The 15,565-nt window shown below is 36.9% G+C and overlaps 1 protein-coding gene across 1 annotated transcript in view; it reads left to right on the top strand.

Annotated features, from left to right (window-relative positions):
- ESF1 (ESF1 nucleolar pre-rRNA processing protein homolog) overlaps positions 1 to 13,332 on the top strand; it is a 31,908-nt gene extending 18,576 nt beyond the window's left edge. The window contains exons 10-14 of the mRNA XM_014966433.1: positions 4,722 to 4,843; positions 6,194 to 6,284; positions 10,784 to 10,851; positions 11,695 to 11,841; positions 12,401 to 13,332. Coding sequence (XP_014821919.1) covers positions 4,722 to 4,843; positions 6,194 to 6,284; positions 10,784 to 10,851; positions 11,695 to 11,841; positions 12,401 to 12,700 — 728 coding nt within the window. The 3' untranslated portion in view covers positions 12,701 to 13,332. The remainder of the gene's footprint in view (positions 1 to 4,721; positions 4,844 to 6,193; positions 6,285 to 10,783; positions 10,852 to 11,694; positions 11,842 to 12,400) is intronic.
- Positions 13,333 to 15,565: the final 2,233 nt, after the last annotated feature.

Raw genomic sequence — 15,565 nt, 5'->3', positions numbered from 1 at the left:
TCTTAATCATATCTGATTTGAGCAGCAATTACTATGCATCCTTATCCAGCTCCCAAAGCTCCCTTTAGAAGGTGAAGAGGGAGAAGACCACAACTGCAGTTCTTGATGGTATTCAGCCAGATTTTCATATATATTTAATTGGACTTGAAAATTCTTCCTTCGGGAAGTATGAGATGTAAATATTTAGGTAGGCTTAAAGGAAACTTTAAAATTTGTTTTCAACAGAAGTAGAATATCAATCTAGAAGTAGGCAATCATGCCTCTGTAAAGCGCATAGCAAACCCCAGCTGTATCTTGTTACAGGTTCTGTGGAGCACAAAAATGCTTATATGGAACACGTATCTCAATGTCTATCACAGCTTAGCGTGTCCTCTGCCTGAGGCACTCTGATCCCTGGCAGCAGGAAGCAGAGTGTGCTCAGCTACGCATGGGCTCAGCGCCGTGCTCCTGCACGCTTGACATTTCAGCTGCCAAGGGTGCTGCGTTTGGTTTTTTTTCCAGGCAGTTACACTGTGTTAGGAAAACTGTCTTGACTTAAGGTGTCTTATCTTTGGGGGTGACAAATTTGAAAGTTATCAGAATATTCCTGTCTGACACTCCTTTTAGCTATTCGCAAGGAGGTATTTCTTTTTTTTTCTGGTGAAGTATTACATGCAAGGTGAACTTGCTGATTTAGATTTCCTGAGAACAGAGGAGTATCTTCTTCACTTCTAATAGTTGTGACAGTTGCATGCTGTTAAACTTACAAAAGTTTTGAAAACTAAGTGTTTAGAGAAGTAAAAATTCTGACGGGCCCACCTTTGCTCCCTGTCCTGCCAGTGCAAGAAGCAATATACTTGAGTTTGGTATAGTATTTATCACGCTTTTAATCCTTTAGCTCAGGTACAATTTAGTTGTATGCTATTATAGATTACCTTTTTCCTGTCTTTCCCTTGCCTTCATTCATGAAGATTAAGTAAGACTAGTGTGATTCATTTGTTATTTATTCTAAAAAAAAAATTTATATAGAATGGGCTTTTCTATGGCCAGTTAATAATTCTACCTAAAGTAGACAATTCCTTTCCCCTTCTGCAATCAGAAGCCTTTTGACCACTGAAATACACTCTTATTCTCGGGAAGTGGTCTGGACAGTAGTTTCTAAGCCATTCTAATCTGTGGAGAAACTCTAATGCCTTTCATGAGACTGCCAAATACCACAAGAAAGGGCTGCATTTTCCTCCAAGTCCTTCTGTGCCAGATGGATCAAATGATTCCATTTTCCAGGCAAATAAATCAGAAGTCTTGTAACCTCCTTTGAGATTTTGGGGGTCTTTTTCTGGAGATGTGACGTACATTTATTTATTTTTTAATTCAGTATCTACTGTCTTCAGAGAGAATCTGCAAGGTTGCTACCTGACCATAATTTTTTCCACAAAAGTACTGCAAAATAGTCTCCAAAGTAATAGTAGTACAATTTCTGGGAAGCTGATGACTCCTCTTTCATTGACTTTGGAGATGAAGAGGTGTGCAGTTGGAAATAACCAAATATTTGTTTTCATTGTACGAGAGAGTTTCTTAGTGAACCTATGCAATATCCCTCATTTGTCGTGACCCTGCATTTATTTGCTGGTTTAGTACCCAATTTTTGTGGCTGTAACAGTTTGTCACTTAGTGTTAATTCTAGTTTCTTCCTAGGGTAGTAGAAGGACACTGTATCTTTTCTTTCTTTTTTTTCCCCTCCGCTCTTTTCTTCATGTAAGGCATGGTTTAATACGATTTTAGATCTTGTCCACACTTTGTGTTTCAGACATGTTGTAACCAGCTCTCCAGCCTTTGAATTATTTTTGGAGTGCAGACAAGTGCAAGAGCAGGAATTGGTGTTTGCAGTTTTTCAGAAAACATTCTGCCTGCTTTTCTGGGGATGGGTAGAACCGTCCATGAAGGCTGCCCATTTTTTCCATTATTAACTTTGTTTTCAGTTCCTCGTTACTGAGTAGAGCTGGAAGGAATGGTGAGGAGCGGGGACTGGCCAACTGAAGAACCTGGGAGTTGGGAGAAAGAATGGGATCTAGTCTGAGTATGGTGGTCTGGGTCTGAGTAGGTCTGGAGAGTCTGAGTATGATTTCTGAGCAATAAAACTGGCGTGAGGGGTGGAGGAGTAGGATTTGGTTAGGTGAGGGCTGGACTCCGATGGCAAGAAGGGGATGCTGAAGAGAGACAATTAGAACAAGTGGAATTGGGGAAGAGACAGCAAGTATCAGATCTGGAGGGGGAAGCAGAAACACGATTCCTACACGTTCCCAAGATCTATCAGTCATGTCATAAAAGAGGATGATAACTGTGGGATATCTGACTCATCTGTTACAGAAGCTTAAAAAAAAGTATGTAGTGAACGAAGCAAGGAATTGCAGGTAGGAGAAAAAATACTTAATTGCTCAGGCTGTTACCTCCTGCCAAGGAAGTGGATTCTGTCTTTCTGTCACTGAATTCTGCTCCACCATGTTGCAAGGCAACTCGGTTCATCTCTTTACATCATGAAGTTTTGCTTTTGCAAGTGCCCATCTTGTGAACTAGGAACTGAAAATGTATTAGCTGCATCTGGAATTGGTAGTTGTCCTCACAACATGCAAGTGCTGTGTGATGTAGAGACTTGAAAAAGCATTCCTGGACCGTGTAGAATTTTTCCACCGAGAAACGAAGATTACTTTTAAATTCAGTGCTTATTCTGGATATAAGTATTCTAGATGTAAAATGGGGATGCTCCAGGAATTGAATGTGCTCTTTTTTTAAAGTGATGGTTTTGCACCATTGAGCACTGTCTTGTTATGTTATAGAAAACTCCATTCTGTTTCTAGAGTAGGGTTCCATTATGTTTGGTAATTTTACTATACATGATTATTTTCAGTAACCTAGCTATCCATTGAACAGTAACACAAAATACTGAGTAGCTACATGCTCATGATCAAATGGTTAAGATCCTCTGGAAAAGGTAAAATGTGATGATGTGATGAGAAACCTTCAAAATGCGTATTTACATAAATTATAGATCAGGACATACTTGTGTGTGCAACTTCCAGTGTAGGTTTTGAAACAGTAGCAGTCTGTGCTAAATTATGAAATTTAATGTCAAACTAATTAACACATCCAAATTTACAGTCCAATTCTGTTATGCTGGAATTGTTTAGAGCTGGGTATGTTGCACACTTACGGGGTATACTTTTCTAGGACCCTTGGAAAACTGCTGTGCTCTGAAAGTAAAGAGGAAGCTTCCTTCAGCAAAGCATTTAGTTACGTTTCCCAACTGCTGACAGGTCAGGAAAAACAAACTTGAGGGCTTTTCTTACACCATATCCATATCAAAAGGGTAAGGAAGAGGTGCCGATCTGAGTTCATGGTCTGATAGTTGCAGTCCCTCACTGAATCTGATGAGAGAATGGTACTTTTCCTCTTTGGCCTTTCAGTTCAAATAGCTGCTAAATACCAAAATTACTTTTGGTAACTTGGTGTGGGTAACCAAATAAGAGGATGGTTTATTTCTCTTGCTGACTTTTTTTTTTTTCTTTGGCTTGAGTTATTACAATTTGAAGTGGTAATCAGTGATAACAGAAAACATTCCTTCAAATATTTTTTGTTTCTTGGAGAGGCTGATCTGTTTGAAGCGGTCAATGCCCTTACTCTCTGTTTCTTTTTAACAAATACTTTTAAAAAAGAAAAGTAAGCTGTTTACCTCAAGCATTGAATCTGAATCTAGGTTTGCTGTTGTACTGGCAGTGTACTGTTTTTAATTTAAGATAGTTTACTGTTGTTAAAGCAGACTGGTACTAGGTAGCTTTAAAATGCTAGAAGACTTGAAAATAACTTGTCTAGTTTAACAGACCGTGTCATGTTATGGCATTAGCATATAATAGCATATAAATTCTTTGAGGTTTTATTTATGTTTTTCTGTGCTTTCTAGTTGCGGATTTCTTTTAACTTTAAATTTATTCAAATAATAGCTTATTGTTCTCTCTTACAATGATGGATGAAAAATGCACTGGGCATCAGAGATCCTGCAGCATTGTCATCGTACGATCACAGCGGCAAAGCTTCAGCAGTGGAGATGCTGTATGTAGCATCATTCTCATGTGAGAGAGGCATATGGATACAGCAAGGAGCAGATAACCCCTCTGGGTAAAATGGAGAGCACCAGCTATAGGGGTTCAGGCCAGCTGTGAGATGACCCTATATTCTGATAGTGATTTAACATTTCAGAGTCATCAAGTCATTTCATCTTTTGTACCTTGTTTTTTGCCATGCACAAAAAACGGGAACGACTGGACTGTATTCAAAGTGGGTTTGTGAATCTTAGCTAATTATAGCAAGGTACATTAAATATAAGTGCTCTGTATTTGTTGTTATTTTTATTGTGTTAATCCCTTAAAAAAGGGCATCTGTAGACTGCACAGTCTAATGTCTGGAGAGGGGACTTTTCTGAGGAGTAGCAAGAGTGCGGGGAATCAGAGATCACATGAGCAGTCTCTTCTGCTGATTCTTGTACGATTTATTACTGAAGAAATATTTTGTTTGGAAAAACACATATTGTAAACATCTTATTTTTAAATATGTTGTTTTAAACAATATTTATTTTTTTCACAGCCTTGTTAAAGAGAAACTAGATGATTCCTTTACAAAGGAGAAAACAGTTGATTTAAAAAAAAGTTCAGATTCATCTCATTTTTTTAACGTACTATTTTTTGTTCTAGGCCTCAAAGAAAATGCTGAAGAAATGGTCAAAAGCAGGTTGGAAGGAAAGGATAATCTAACTCCATGGCAAAAATACCTAGAGAAGAAGAAAGAAAAAAGAATGCTTAAAAAAAAGAGAAAGGTAATGTTTGCATTGGCCACTTGGGGGGAAGTTGTTGTTTGTTTGTATCTTAGGTTGCTGTTATTGTTTGTTTTGGATAAACTGAATAAAAAAGTTGTATAGCTTCCAGTGCTATTTTAAGATTGAATGTGCAGTGGTCACTCATGTGAAAAGACCGAGGGTGCCTCCTTACAGAGCAAAAGGATGTTCAGGGTGCCAATGATCGTATGTAATACGCTTACACAAGATTTTGTTTATCTACTTGTGTTGCTTTAAAGATAAATGAGTCATAATAACAGCTGTTTTTTAATTGATATTTTTGAATGCTTGAGGAAGAGTCTTTTTTTCTACAGTATGCATCCCAGCTCAAAGTTATGATCGTCAACCAAGTGGTTTTGGAAATTTTCAGCCTAAAATCATACAGACATATTTCCCGAAGCTGTAATGGCAAAGAATTACGAGCAAATTACAAATTACAAGAGCAAATTTGGTAAATAGTTCTGTGTATGAATAACAAAATGGTCCTATAGTAATGTGAAAATTGCTGTTGCTTCATCTTTCTACGTGCAGCAAGTAATTGCGGATTAACTGACTCCTGTGGCAGTAATATACACAAACAGGCAGATAAATGTTTGTGCCTGTGCTAGGGAAAAAAGCCTATGGCATACAAAATTTGGCTTCCCTAATTTCTTAAATTTTTCTGAACATAATTCAATTTATGAAATAATGTTTTTAATGTCTGTAACTGGAGTTACGCTGGGCATTCCGGTTAGTTTTGACTGGCATTTGATGAGTGACTTAAATCTTACAGAAGAGGAGTGTTGTGCGTAGAGGAAGTGACACTGTTAGGGAGCACAGCAGCTTTTGCCAGCCTAATTCTTATTCAGTCTGATAAAGTCAGTCAAGGGGCAAGGTGTATGAAACACTACTTCCAGGAATAAAATTTATTCTTTTAAATCTCAACTCAGTCTTTTTGAATTTCAGAGCACAAAATGAAGCTCCTTGCTCAATTTTTTTGCCCAAGTAGAGTTTTTGTGGAACGTAAAGTCAGGACATAAGGATGCTGTGATCCTGTAATTTATTGGTATGGGTAGCTAATGCATCACATGTTGTGGGTACATCTAATAAAGATCCTTGGAATATGTAAATAGCCCTTCTTCAGGAACACGAAAAGCTTTCAGTCTGTGAGACAGACTTTAAATTGTGGATTTGTCTTCACTAGTAATTTTAGTGTATTCTATTTTTATGATGTTCAGCATAAAATATTTCTGTTTTCATGTTAATAGTTACTAACAGAAGGAACATCTAATTCCAGTGAAACCTTAGTGGTTGTTTATGTGTTGATGAAATAATGCTTGTTCTTTGTTACAGGCTGCTGCTGAGAAAGACCTGAGTGAAGATGAACCTCCATCTGATGTTGATCTCAATGACCCATATTTTGCTGAAGAATTTGAGAAAGCAGGTGAGTCAGGAGGGGTGACTTATGGAATAAATCTGCCCTTTCTTTTAATAATGAGCTTTAGAAACAAAGTTGAGCTACAGTAAATGCAGAGGTAGCATGTTCAGAATGAAATAAAGTAGGTGTCATTTGCGTAATTTGCAGGTGCATCTTGTAAAATGATGCATATTGTGATATGTGGAATGGCAGGGTTAAAATTTTAACGTAAAGATAATCAATAAGTGTGAGTTCCTGGCTTTTCATCCTTTTGGGAGCTGAAACCTAAGGGTGGCTCATAGTATTGTATATGAAAAGAAGAAAAATAGAAAGTGAGGTGGGAGGAGAAGTCAGAAAACAAAACATCAAAAACAACAACAAAAAAGAAGATAGTAACAGACTTACAAATACTGCCAGTCTGTTGTTTTGCTTGGTTTTTTGAGTATAGCAGAACAGATACAAGTTCCATTTAAAAAGAGTTTTAATTTGATACTGGCCAGCATAAGCTTCTGTCCTGATTGTTTGAAGGTTATGGTAGGACAAAGTAAATAATTAAAAACCAAAACCTGGATAACTTTGTGTCTTCATGTGCTTCTGTATATGTCTTCATAGTCTGAAGTACAGAACAGTAGGATGAGTCCTATCTGTGCTCTATAGAAAATAATACAGTTTAAGGTGTCATACAATGCTGGTTTCCTCCGTGCTTTCCTGGCGAGTGGTGTATAGGTTATTTCCGAACTCACTGTAAAGATCCCATTCCTTTCACCACTTTTTTTTTTTTTAATTATTCTTTAATAGCAAGATTATAGAATAGAATAGATTATGTATCTATTATGTGAGAGTATTATTATGTAGATACTCTTACACTAATTTTTCAGCGTTCTATGTGAAATCTCTGAAGAAAATGTTTTCTTCTGCATTACATAAGGAGTTCTTTGTCACGGAGAGGCCCAGCAGAGAATGGTCGTATCTTCAGATTCTTAAACTTTCTTCTCTGTAATATGGAGAATAGACTTTTAGTGTTCGTTGGAGTCTGAGGATAGCAAAATAGACATAAAGGTTAAGAAAGTGAAGCTTTTGTCTGCAAGATTGCTGATAATCTACTGAGAAACAGGAGAAAACCAGACTGTGGCTAGCCCTGGAGTAGTTTTAAAGGGAGACACAGTGGATGGCTGCAAGCCAGTTGACGTTTTAACAATGATTACACAGCACAACTTTGTCTGGCGTTCACCAAGCTTACCAAGAACAGCCCATGTCTCAGAGATGGGGTTCCTTTTAAGCACAGCTAGCTTATCCACTTAGGGAAAGTGGGTTACAGTCGTCTTTGAACTAGGCTGTAGCTCTGCCAACTTTGTATTTAGGGTACAGGCAGCAATAACTTGAATGATCGTAATTCCGCCTTCCGCAATTCCCCTGAAAGATTGAAATGTCTCCCTTAAACTGTCAGATGATCTTAGCTTATGCTGACAAAGCATATGGCAGGATACATTTGCAGACTCAGGTGGACCAGGGCAGAGACCGAGAGGATGCAGTAGTGCTGTTGGGGTTTGGCAGTGGTGGGTTTGCTCCTGTGCTGGATTCACGTATTGACTGTAACGCGTGCGGGTCTTGTATCGGTCAGGTTTTGACAAGCTGAGGTAGTTGAAGGGAAGCAAGACAGCTAGGAGCTGTGAGACAAAGGGTGTAACAAACTGGAGTGCTATGACAAAGACTGGAAGTTACAGAAAGTCTACTTAAGCGTGTATTCATCAGGCTTGTCTTAGTTCCTGAAAACTGTTTGTAAAACCAGCCATGATTCTTACAGTGTGGATACCTCACCTTGGGAGAGGCAAGGTAGAGCAAGTTCTTGATGCCTGCTATACCCAAAGAGTGTCTGTGCAGGTTTGTGCAAATTAGAACTCCTGAAAATCATGACAGTGCTTGCTTTGCACAAAGCTTTCACATGCACATAATCCTGTTTTTTCAGTAGTACCACAGGCTAAAATGTAAAATGCTGCATATATTTGAGCCTTGCTGTTGCATTTCAAAAGCCTGATTCTAGTTTGATATTGTCAAGGGAAAAAAAATCACTTTCATTTTACATTGTTTCAGAAAAGTGTTGTAAATCTTTCATTTGGCTTGCCAATTTCAGCCTTACTGCATCTGTTTCTGTGGGGTCTCAGAAAAGGACAGAATGACTTTTGTAACTTAAACTGTTGGAAAATTAATAGCTGGATAGTGTAATTGCTTATTAACAAGACAGCAATGTCCTGCTTTTGGAGATCACTGAATAGTTCCAGAATGCTTTAGGCTATCAAACATAGTTTCTATTGATCCGTCTTTGAGGAAAAGATCTACATGTCATTACATATTATTGCAACTCCCACAGGTGCCAAACCATTTACATGCTTTCTCATGATCTAATTTATGATATATATAGAAATTGATGGCTTTTTTAACGCTGGAAGAAAGCAGTATGGCTGTGGGGATCCAAGTTGCAGCAGAGATCAGAAGCTTTTCTCACTGGCTGGTGGCAGCTCACAGTTCTACACAGCAGTGGAGATGAGTAGCTGCTGCTATAGGGGGGACCAAATTTGCTTAAATGATGGCAGTGAGGTGGTAGGTAAAATTGGAGAGTTTGGAATCAGCTGGAGAGGACTGTTATCATAGATTTTTACATTCACAGGTGTGTAAAAGCAGGATGTGGGGAGCTTCCAGAATGCATGTGGGGAGAGGGGCTATGTCAGGAAAAAGAAAATATTATTTGCGAATTGTGAAACCAAATGATTTTCAGCACGATGCAAAATTTTTAGTGCTCAGAGTGATTTCAGGTAACAAGCTGCTTTTATTAGCTGACTAGGGTCATAGTAAGAAATAAATAGTTTGATACTAGGGCCTGGTTCACCCCCGTCTGCAGCAACAGAGGTCTCTGAAGGCACAAATATAAGCTATCTTCACTTCTGTGATGCTACATATAGTAAAAGACACGTGAAGATGACTTGAGGGCCCTTTCTTGGGTGGAAACTGTAAGAGATTTACTGATTTAATTTCTAGAATAATTGTCTTCACTTGGTATCGCTGTGCCCTGTTTCCTTTTCTGTAGTTTAGCCAATTCGGGGAAAATATAAAAGATTTCATAGTTGTTGAAGTCTTACAGAAGACATTAATTTCTCCCTTTTACATATTAACATAAATTATCTAGGTTAGGTAACAATGTTATATCTGAATCTGATTTTCCTGCACATTTTCTGAAAATACTAAATCAACAGTTTAGTCCTTGAGCTGATGACATTGTGCATCTGCATAGTTTATTTTTTGGTGGTGGTGGTTTCTTTCTTCTAGAAATCCATTTCCAGCTTGGAATCCATTTAGAAATAGTCAAGAGAATAGTCAAGGGAGGAAAAATTGTTCTTCAAGAAATGCGTACTGTTCCAGAGTATTAGTGATATAACTTGACATTTTTCTGGCATGTTTGTATTTCTGGTCTGACTACAAATCTGGCTTAACAAAATGGAGCCAAATATCTTCCTTAAGAGTACCCCCAATGGACTGTAATAAATTGCCTGGGAATGTAATTCCAAGCTCAAAGGTCAGAGTATGTGGTTCAGGTCAGGAGATCTTCTGCTTTCCTGCTCCTTCTTGGTCGAGGTCTACAGGCATTCCAAAGAGAATAATTTGATTTTGTAGGATTTATAAATGGGTCTGTTTTCATTAAAATTTATGTTTGACTAATGTCTTCCGCTGTTAGTATTAGTTATGTCTGTCTCATCAGCACTGTTTATCTAAAGTAAATTCTAAGAGAGTAAGAAGGCTTCTTCAGAAGAACATTCAATTCATTCTGAACAGTGCCACTCGTATTTTCATTGCTGTGATTCTGCTCAGGTCTTTTTTGCGAGGGTTTTTTGCACTAGCATGGCTAACAGCACAATATGGTCTTTTAACCTTGCCTATAAATTTTAGAAACTTTGTCTTTTGATGTTGGTTTTTTGGTGGGTTTTTTTTGTTTTGTTTTTTTGCTGATGTACTCATTGAGCTGGCAGACTTCTATTCTGGATCCAGAGGAGAGACACACATTTGCTTTTTATTTTAAGTATTTACTACATTGTCTACTTAAGTATAAAGAATGAACAATTTGAGAACTGCAGGATGCTTCAATTACATTTATGAGTATATAAACTAATTTCTCTTTAAATTGCCCTGGGAGAGGAGTAGTGTCATATGTTTGCCTGCACTGTTGTGGTACTTCTCTCTACTGCTCTATGAAAAATACAGTAAAACAATTTTTTTCCTAACTCTTCTTTTTTGTTGACTTGTTTATGATATTTGAATATTGCTACTTCCTTAAGTTAAACAAATACTCAGTGGATTTTTATTGCTTTAAGTCTACTTGGTATTTTTCTTGACATTTTTTCAGCCTTTTTCCACATCTGACATTTAAGTATTGATTACAAGAAAATGAGATGCATTTAGAGGGTCTATTCATAGATAAATTATGCTGTCATGCATAAACTTGAATAAATGTGTACGTGTCCTATATTTGCACTTAGATTTAAAGAAGAAGCCAGAATCGGTCGAAAGTACTTCAGAAGATGAAGATGAAGTTGAAAAACAAAAGGTAAAGTGGTGTAAAATATTAAGACTTATAGATATTGCATTGCCTGAATTCTGCAAATATTTATGTTACACATTTGTGAGTGGAACCACTAAATTCCATAGAACAGCAACAGAAGAAAACTGTATGATTTTAATAGCGAGAGCTTTTGGAACAAAAATTACCCAAGAAGAACTGGAGACAGTCCGTGCTTTGATGTTTTAAGATTATCCCATGATATTTTTCTGGCAGATTATAGTTGAACACAGCTCACCAGAGATAGGTACCACTGAAATGTAAGGGCCCAGAAGCCATACTGGTTTTGCTGATAGTCCTTCTGGCTGTAATGCTCGCCCAGGATGGATGTGCGTTGGGTGGTACTGAACGTTTACTTTTAACATCAGCATCATATGAAATATCTGTGTGCTCAAACCTCATCCTGTAGACTTTTAACCTTGAAGATGGAATTGTTTGCTACTGCATGTTTGCTTTTCATTCTTTCTCAGAACAAGTTAACTAAATAGATTTATGAAATTGATATATGTTAATTTTTATTTTGCTATATAATTACCGATATAAAATTGTGCCCATTTTTGATTTCTAAATTACGATATACGGTTTTCAGATTAGATTATGAGTATGCTTGAAAGTTGAATGTGGATAAGTGCTTTTATTTTATATCTAATAAAAAGGAAATTATCACATTTAACGTTACACCTAAAAATGTTAGAAGAATGTTGTTGTGGATGAAATAATACTGCCCTGATGGCCCTATTTCAACTCATTTATTATGTATTAATAGGCTGTCCTGTTTTTCATAGAAAACTTGATTTCATTGTGTACATGGACTTTCTTATTTTGTAACAGGCTGAAATGGCCCTACTTATGATGGATGATGAGGATGATGCCAGAAAACATTTTAATTATAAAAAGATTGTAGAACAACAGAATTTGAGCAAGAGGAAAAAGAAACTCTTAATGAAGAAGAAAGAATTAATAGAAGATGACTTCCAGGTAATGGTATACTATTGATTTTGAGGCTCAGTGAGAACCCTTGGTAATATCAATTATTTTCAGGACAAATTTGGTCTCATATACTGAAGGAGAACAATGTAGATCTACCTTTTTAGGGACATACAGGCTATTTTCAAAAAGCAAGAAATATTCTGACACAAGGTTGAAGGGGGACAGATTCAAGCTGCGTTTAAGATAACAAGATGCTATTTATGCAAGGCTCTGTACAACTCGTTGCCTAAAATACTCATTCCTATGTTTGCTCTGATTGTTATCCACTGCTGCTTTCATCCTGGGCAGTTCTCAACAACAAACCCTTCCTTGGTCTGCCAATAGAGGCATGTGCAAGTGAATGCTTGTACACATTCTGTCTGTTTTACAAATAGTATCTTCTGGAGATCTGCATCACACTCACTGGGATTTTGTCACTGGGGCAGTTCCAGGAATGGTGAACATCTTCTGAGCTGTGTCTCCATGAGCAGCTCATTTTACTGTGTATGAAAGCTTTGCTATCGTGAGTAAAGCTTACCTAAAATAAATACTCTTTTTCTGCCTTCAGGTAAATGTTGCCGATTCAAGATTCCAAGCCATGTTTACTTCTCCCCTGTTTAATTTGGATCCTTCAGATCCAAATTTCAAGAAGACAAAAGCAGTAGAAAAGATTTTGGAAGAGAAAGCTCGCCGAAGAGAAGAAAAGGAGCAAGATCTTAAGGAGGCAAGCAAAGGGCCAGAGAACAAGATGGCAAAGAAAGGAGAGGTTGCTAAGAAGGCCATAGATCCTGCCTTGTCAATGCTAATAAAATCTGTCAAAAATAAAACTGAAGAGTTTCAGGCAAGGAAAAAGCAGAAATTCAAATAACCAAACTTTTGTTTTTACTCAGACTTTACTTCAGTTTTAATTCTTTTATTAAAGTTACTACAGCCTGCTCTGATTCCTGTCCACCTAAAATTTCCCAAAAAGTCACCTAATTATGGTGGTGAGTTTTGAAGTAACTACAGTAATAATTACTCTTTCTTTCTGCCACAACAAATACTGTTTTGTATTATATTTGAAAAACTACACTTGAAAAAACTATAAGTAAGGAATTGATGGGTTGGGGCAGTTTGTTTCGTATCATGCTGTCTCTTAAAAATAATAGAAGTGCTAAGATGGCTACAAAAGTCATAATTATGGTTTTATTTATAAGAAAAAACACTTCTGCAGAGGTTTAGAGCTGAGACTAAGTAATCTTAATGTTTTTAATTCCACAGAGGCCTGTAAAATGTATTTCTGTTGATAAAGATGGTAGTAATATAACTAAAAATTGAAGAAATTTTGTATACAGGTTTTTTGTATATTTTTAAACGAATTTATATATGCTTCATTAATTTCTCCTTTAAATACTTGAAGGCTTCCTGGATAATATTACATCTAATTAAGAGAAAAAAAAGCCATTTAAGTGTTTCATTAATATATAATGGAAATAAATGGTTTAAATTGGCCAAAAGGAATTGACTGTGTTTTCTTCTGCGACTAAATGAAACTGTCAAAATTAAACTTTCTGCTATTAATATTGTATTCCCATTAACACAGTTCCACTTACACAAAGTCTTCCAGCATTGTAAGTGTTAAAAAAAAAAAAAAGTCTAAGGTGGATCCAGGTGCTACAATTTTAGACATCATTTGTTTGGCCATGTTAGTATTAGTGTCAGCAATGAGCATCAACAGTGCAGGGAAAACACAGGGGGTAAAAAATGATGCTTCTGCCCTGGAGTTTGGGAATTGATTTGTCTAAGTTTGTTTTGGTTTGTGGTTTATGGTTTGGTTTTTTTGTTTGTTGCTGGGTTGTTTTTAAGCATTCACCGTATTGGCTCTAATGAAAACACAATGTTGTATCAAAAAAGAACAAAAATCTTAGAAACAAGAAGCTGAAGGTAATCTGTGATTGTAAAGAAGTATTGTTAATTTCTAAGACATTCTAACTTAAAGAATTATATTAAAAGAGGTTAGAAACTAGATAACCAAACTAGTGTTTATATGAAGTAATTATACACCAATAGGTAAAGGAAATGAGTGAATGAGATTTAGCTCATGAGAGGCTGGAGAGCTAATGGCCATAAATGGGCAAAGTAATTAAGGGACACAATATAGATATACAGATGGAGAATGGTTTTGCAGGAGTGCTTTGCAGTTATGTGCCTGAAGAATATTTACAGACCTTCAACATTTTACATGTAATTGCTCTTCATGACCATTTGAACATCCTCGGATTTGTTTTCAAGTAGCTAATAGAAAAAGTTGAGATATAACAGTGTCTTTTATACAGAACTTTGATCCAGCTTCTGTGGCTTCTTAGCCAACAATATGGCAGGACCCATCAAACCCATTTTGTAGTTTGAACTGACCAAATACTTCAGAAAATATTAAGTGTCACAAAAGTGATAGAAGTGTAGACAAACACTTCTGATACAGCCAGTGGATAAGGAGACAAGCTTCTCCCATAATGAAGGATCATATTAATTTTGTAATAAATTTTGCAGCATGGAAAACTAAGTAGTTGTCTTTAATGCGTTTTTTTTTTAAGACCAGCACATATGATTTTCAGGCAAAAAGTAGTGAAATCAAGCTGAAAGGGTCATATTTGGACATACCATGTATTTGTGCAGATTTTTTTCAAAGTGTGATTCATTGTGTGACATATATTGTAGGCATATGAAATGCACTAGGGACAGTAGCTTGAATGAGGATGGAAGGGCAAGTGTTGATATATAAAGTGTGTGGAAAATTGGACAGCTGAGAAGGAAAGCAAAAGGCCTGAACAGAAACATAAGTCAAAGGAAGATCCACCTGGCCCAGTGCCTCCTCTGGCAGTGGCCAGTAACAGGAGATAATAATGGTGCACTTACGATGTTACACCTTGTCAATGGGGAAATGGGTAAGTTCATAATTGTTTTAACTGATTCTTTCAGAAATACAGCTTGGGTAGGACTAATTGTTGTAGGTTGAACACGCGTTGAAGAATCTCTGCTGATCCAGAACGCCCAGATATGCTGAATGACTCGCTGCCACAAAACTCTACAACAGAAATTCTTTACCTCTGCAATTTATCTGTCCCTTACAGTGACTTTGCTGCAGAACTAATTTTGGGGGAAAAAAAAAAAAAAAAAAAGGTTATAAAATTAAGTTATAAATAGTGATGGCTTCTTACTGAAATCAGATGGTGTAAGTTACGTTGTATCCCTCCTATCACATACATGTGCTGGCTTCCTTTTTTCTTCCACTTAGGAAGCCTCGCCTGTAGGTAGAAGTCATAGCAGGACAAAATGCATAAAAATATCAAGGCAGACTTAAGAGTGATTTTTAACTACTGGTTGAAAAAATTTTGGTGTGTGGTAATGTACATTGGGTATCATGTAAATGCTTAATGGATGATAATTTTAGCTAATCAGATGTTCTTTTCTTTGTTGTTGTTTTGTTCTCAACTTGCCGAGTCCTGAGGGGTATCTTGGGAAGAACTGCAGGATCTGTCCCAGCGTGCATCTCAGATGGGAAATTTTTGGTCTGTTTATAAAATTAATAGGTCTAAATCATCTTCCCCCCACCCCCTTTCTTAAAATCAGGTTAGTAATTACTAATTGCTTATGACTCAAAGCCCATCATCTAATCTCCATGATTCCAGCATAATGCTAACAAAATCTGAAGTGATTTCTTTCTGTGTCTCCAGCAGAAGCACACTGGAGATGT

Source organism: Calidris pugnax, unplaced genomic scaffold (assembly GCF_001431845.1).
Source record: "Calidris pugnax isolate Ruff unplaced genomic scaffold, ASM143184v1 scaffold31, whole genome shotgun sequence".
Classification (NCBI taxonomy): domain Eukaryota; kingdom Metazoa; phylum Chordata; class Aves; order Charadriiformes; family Scolopacidae; genus Calidris; species Calidris pugnax.
The sequence above is the reverse complement of the archived record's forward strand: the minus strand, read 5'-3'. Positions and strand labels throughout refer to the sequence as shown.